At 36.7% G+C, this 5,790-nt stretch overlaps 1 protein-coding gene and 1 non-coding gene across 2 annotated transcripts; one reads left to right on the forward strand and one right to left on the reverse strand.

The window, feature by feature from the left end:
* Window positions 1-2,147: 2,147 nt before the first annotated feature.
* Window positions 2,148-2,576, forward strand: LOC101315044 (cell wall / vacuolar inhibitor of fructosidase 1-like). The gene has a single exon (XM_004298135.1). The coding sequence runs from the start codon at window positions 2,148-2,150 to the stop codon at window positions 2,574-2,576; it is 429 nt and encodes a 142-aa protein (XP_004298183.1).
* A 577-nt stretch (window positions 2,577-3,153) lies between these two features.
* LOC101303115 lies at window positions 3,154-5,526 on the reverse strand. Its single transcript, XR_184500.1, has 7 exons — window positions 5,422-5,526; window positions 5,190-5,275; window positions 4,911-5,016; window positions 4,046-4,176; window positions 3,741-3,785; window positions 3,553-3,638; window positions 3,154-3,288 (listed from the first exon to the last, which is right to left on the reverse strand). It is a non-coding gene; the product is annotated as an uncharacterized LOC101303115 (transcript).
* Between the last annotated feature and the right edge of the window lie 264 nt (window positions 5,527-5,790).

Consider the following 5,790-nt stretch of genomic DNA (forward strand, 5'->3'; position numbering starts at 1 on the left):
GAAGTGGAGAACAACGTCTGTGTGGTGCTATGTGAAGTTTAATAACTAACATTTTCTTTTTTCTGATATGGTTAATTGGTTGTAATATATATACCTCTACTTAAGGCTGGGTGTTAGGGTCTGAAATCTTGAAAACCTGACCCGAGCCCAGCTCAACTTGAGGGTTTTTAACCTAAAAATCTCTCTAGGCTTAATTCCATATAGCCTACTGACCATATCCTCCCCTGGTCATCCGCCAGGCTAAACTCATAAAGATGGTTGCGGTGGGCAGAGCCGGCGTTGGGCGGTCTGGCATTCTCTTTTTTCTTTTTTCTGCCTACTGTAAAATATTATTATATATTTGAAGTCATCGGTATATATGTATTACATGTTTAGTTCAGTTGGTTAAGGTGAAGGTCTCATGTTCGATTCCCCCACTCAGATCCTTTTCTGCTCTTTTTTTGTCGTGTATTGTTTTTCTATTAGGTTTAAATCTATACCTTTTTACCCTTTTTTTTTTGAAATAAATCATTGATATATTGAAACGCACGTCAGAATGGCAAAGTACCATTACACTTGTAAATTCCTGCACGCTTATTTGTGAGCCTAAATAGAGATTAAAATCTTAGCAATAATGCAGATACTAGAGCTAGTAGACTTACTATCGCCTGAGCACTCAATTATGGTGATTCAAGTACATATCAATTATCTTATCGATCTAAGATCCTATTTGTCTGTAAGCTTAAACCATAAACAATTTTAGGCCACTTCTAGTTTGAAATCAGGCCCGATGACTCGGGGTACCCTACCTGGTGGGATTTTTGCCCCTATTCGATATCTTTGATATCAATAAAAACCTTCGGTGTCATTTCCTATTTTTAGTTTTTTCTTCTATTTTGTTTTTTTTATATAATTTTTTCGCACCAAACCCTTCAAAGCATAGGACCGGCCCTGGCGGTGGGACCAAGAATGAAAGATTACGTTGGAAATGTGATCCCAATGGCTTTGAAAGGTGGTCGAACATCACTAACGATCTAACGCATGTAGGGTATATGAGTAATTTAATAAAAAGTAAAAATTAAAAATTAAACCATGAAAATAACAATTAATGAAATTTTGATTGTTAGAGTTCTAGTTTGATTGTTGAGAGACGACTCTAGTTGCCCTGTGATGGCCTTTGCTCATAAGATTGGGAAGTCAACCGTTCCCATATTAGAAGTTACTGCGCTTAAGGATAGTCTTCTCACTGCTCTAGAGTTGGGGTTTTAGAATATTTTGGTTGAAGGTGACTCCTCGCTGGTTATCAATTGTGTTATTAGAAAGTTCAAGTGCCCTTGGAGACCCATTCAACTTATCCAAGATATCAGAAGGTTAGCTAGTTCTTTTCAAAGCATCTCTTTTCGGCATGTCTTCCAAGAGGCTAACTTCGCGGCCAACGCGCTTGCTAATTTTGGCCACCAGCTTTCAAGTCTTTGTCGTTGGGAGTCAGAATTTCCTCTTGTTGTAAGGCAGGCCATTAATTTTGACCACTTTGGAGTCAGGTGCTCGCGAGGTTTTGTTTTGTAATCAGTCTTTTAGCATAAAAAAAAATTAATTATTAGAATTCTAAATTCCATCATTTCAAAATTTCTCAAGAAGTTTAAAAAGAATCATCTAAGCACAACGCTAGTGACCAGGTGAACACGACTGTATTAAACGATACCGGACAATCAATGTGGGCTAGTGCATCAAAGGAAAATTTTATTTGATTTGATTATATTCATTCATTAAGACACATTGATTATTTATCCTTTTTTCTTTTGTAAAGATATTGATTATTTTTAAATTCAAAGGATATTTAGGAAAACAAATCCAGCCATATTTACTGTCATAATTGTTGTGATATAAATACCGTTCATACAATATTAAATCAGCTTTATAAAGAGAAAGAATATCAAAACACATCCAACCATATTCATTCTCATAATTATTGTCATAATTGTCAACGTTCATACAAGATTGAATTAACTATATAAAGAGAAGAGATTCACCTTTGTTGAATCAGTTTTCTCATAACCTCAAGCCTTGAAAATATGATGACTTTAATATTTCTAACAAAGCTCATCATGATACTTGTGTGTCAAATCGTGTTTCTTCCAATGGGTCAATGTAGCATAGATTTTTGGCCAATGGATGCTAAACTCATTGACGAAACATGTCAAAAAACACCAAACCCCAATCTCTGTGTCTCATCTCTCAAATCAGATCCTCGAAGTTCTGGTGCTGATGTCAAAGGCTTGGGCATAATAATGGTGGATGTGGTTAAGGCCAAAGCAATTATCGGTCAAAACAAAGTAAGTGGATTACTTAAGCAGAGCCCAGGAGATCTACGCTTGAAAGTCGGTTCAGGTGACTACGATGCGATTTCAAACCATCAGGTCCCAAATGCTTCCTTGGCATTTAGTAGAGATATCCCTCATATTGCTGAAGAAGACATGAGTGAAGCTGCTGACGAGGCAAGGGCATGCGAGTTAAGTTTTTCAGGGAGGTCTCCTCTAACAGATGTAAATAATGCTGTGGCAGATGTCGCGGCTATTACTGCAGCTATAGCAAACTAATTAGGCGGTTGACATATATCATGTTGTTTCATTGTCAACCATAAACAATTTGTATTCGAATAAGTTGACACTACAAAAAAACCCGCTAGTACCCACGTTTCCTATTTGTGGGCTTTGACCCCTTTGCCCACGAATCATTGTGGCTGTTGACTTTATCCACGATGCAGCAACATTTTTAGGGAATGTGGCCTTTAATGCCGTGGCTGTTGCTAAATATTATCACGATTATTATCACAATTGCGCTGCAATCGTGAGACTTCTTACATGGACCCCACTTTGGGACCTACCACCACAAACTGTCAAAGGAGCTCACGATTGTTTATCAATCGTGCCAATATCTATATTATATTCATTCAAGTCACCCACGATTGTTTTGGGTTTTGTGGCTTCATTACAACTGATTTAAAAAAATATATATATATTATAGATCGGATACTGAAAGTGAACCTATATAATTAACAGAAACCCAGTTGCTATATTAAATCTCCCTGTCCACAATTCAAGTATCGTAATTACAATTTACAAACAGCTAAACAAATAAAAACAATCTACATCGACAAGAAACATGTTATAATTAACCTGACTTACAAAGGCAACTTAAGATTAACCTTCTCTGATACCTACAGAAGTATGCTTCCAGACTCGTCTAACTCCGGACCCAACTGTACGTTTTCCATTTCTTCAAAATCACAATGGAGAATGCTGGCCACACCTTGCAAGGTTCAAGAAATTCATAAGTCAAAACACTCGTACTACCTCAAAATCAAAGGCAAAACAACATCCTTACCAAATCAGAAAGCTCAAATTGAATGTATACTTTTAAAGCAAAATAATAGTCTAGTACACAACCTAGTTGATATCAATCACTTAGGAAAACATTCTCAAATTAAGCAAATTACAGTACAAATGTGAGATCACATTATCTAGACAACATAAGATGACCTTGCAAAACAAAAGTAATTCATAGTCTACTTACCCGCATGTCTTCCAAAACCGCTAAGGTTTGAAGCTTTAGAGCAGAAGGCTTTTACATAACTTTCGAATTTATATCTCTACTTTCTCCTGCATAAAGGATGGAGATTAGAGTATCGAGCCAAGTTATGGCGTACAAACAAAAATATGACAGGATTTTAAAAAGCTTAATGATCAATTAAGTTATTCTACCTGCATTGGTTATGCCTCATCTGCAATGAACTTTTCTTCAAGCTTCTGAAAGCAATGACGTATTTAACATATATAAATACTTTACAAATATATAGTAGCTTGTACATATTGGATTTGATTAAATTTAAAATTTAAAATTTGACATCTTGTAGATCAGTGTTTTTTTTAAAATTTCCAAAAGCACATTCAAAAACCTTTGGGTCCACTACTTCTAACAAAAACCCTTCCAACAATATCACTATTGAAAATAACACTTCAACATAAACAGTCCAAACGTACGATTTGGTATCTTAACTAAAACTTACATGCTAAACTCCCCGGTGTCATGAGGACTCCAGTGCCAGCAGAAGCAAATTTAGCACCACCAAATATATTTCTTCATTGAGCTAATCCGAACTCAAGTAAGGCAATGTAGGTTCAGAACCAAGTGCTTGATCTGTCGATGTACATTCAAGTCAATCACTCGAACTGTAGTTAATTAAGTTAGTAATATACAGATTATGTTCAACAGCACAGATTGACCAAAACACAACTAGCATCATGGAACTCCTGAACTACATAGCCTTACTAACATACCAAAACTCATTTCATGTATTAAAAATAGAAAGCAAGCACAACATAGCAGAATCAAATTAGCCACACACTACGCAACTTCAATTGGACATGAAGCAATTGGCCAACAAAGAACCAACTGACCAATACTGCCCCCTGCTCTATTCCCACCTATGGCAATGTACCAATGTACCAAATCAAAATCCTCACACAGGAAAACATCGAGACAGAACTTAGAGTTACACAAAAAACACCAGGAGATTCTAGCCTCCATCTTCTTACATTCTCTGTAGCAGGATGGAAGCAGAATTTTCAGAAACATGACATCAAAGATAGTTCCCCCGTTACAAGAATCATTGAGAAAGAAAGTTTCTAAGTCACATACAGAAAGGTTAAAAATCTTTGTTGTTTACAATTGGCCCCAGAATTGAGATAGATCTTTCCAGACTTGCGCTTGAAGCCTTCAACTAGTTTTTCTTCCCGACCATTTCCATTGAACCACATCCATCCAATTACAGAATTTTCTAAAGGGCTCTTTACATATGACCCTTCCTAACAAGTTGGAGTTCCAGAAGCAAATTGCGAAGACAACGAAAAAAATGAAAGTTAATATTATACCTCAAGAATGAAAAGTGTCATTGAAAGCGAGTAGTCCACAGCTTTGCTGATAAAAACCATTGCCATGGAAAGCAGCCCCATATGATAATGCATCAAATAAACTACACTGAAAACACAATATCACAAAATCAATGATTCTTGAACTCACACCAACATGCATGGTAAACATATGGGAAAGTAAAACTGGGTTACATATATACATGTGTGTGTACAGAGAGAAAAAAAAGACCCCCAAAGATGGAGTAGCCAAATCCAAAACAAAACTATATATATGTATACCGGATCACAAAAAGCCTATGACTTTGCGCTCATTTGATCCTAGTACATGATAATCTGAATCGAGAAAAATATTCCTGGACCAAGACCTGCAAATGAAGGAAACCCAAATCGACGCGATCAAAAAAGAGATCAAAACTTTGAGAGGCAGTACTGGGATGTGTGACCCGATAGTGAAGACGAAGCGATCCGAATCGAGATTAACAAAACTAAAGAGTTGAATCAGAGGCCTAACCTGTGAATCTATCTTCAGCAAGATAAGCAATTGAAATCCGCTCCGTCGCTATCTCCTCTTTCTCCAAGCACAATGAAAGATATTTGAAACCAACAACCCTCTCTTTCACTTCCCCAGAAACGAAACGAAAATAATTGAAGTCTGGATGAGCACAAGCTATAGTCGTCAACAGCTGTAATGGTAATTCAGTAAAAGAAACATAAGTCAGGGGCACAGCTGTCAGGACGAGGGATATTTTCACCTATGGGAGATTGTTTAATAATGTCAGAAGCCACGAATTGGACATATGAGAGAGAGGAAATAGTTTATTTAATCTCAGATGCCACAAAGAGGACATATTATGAGAGAGAGATTTCTCTCAGATGTAAT

Source organism: Fragaria vesca, linkage group LG4 (assembly GCF_000184155.1).
Source record: "Fragaria vesca subsp. vesca linkage group LG4, FraVesHawaii_1.0, whole genome shotgun sequence".
In the NCBI taxonomy this organism is placed as follows: domain Eukaryota; kingdom Viridiplantae; phylum Streptophyta; class Magnoliopsida; order Rosales; family Rosaceae; genus Fragaria; species Fragaria vesca.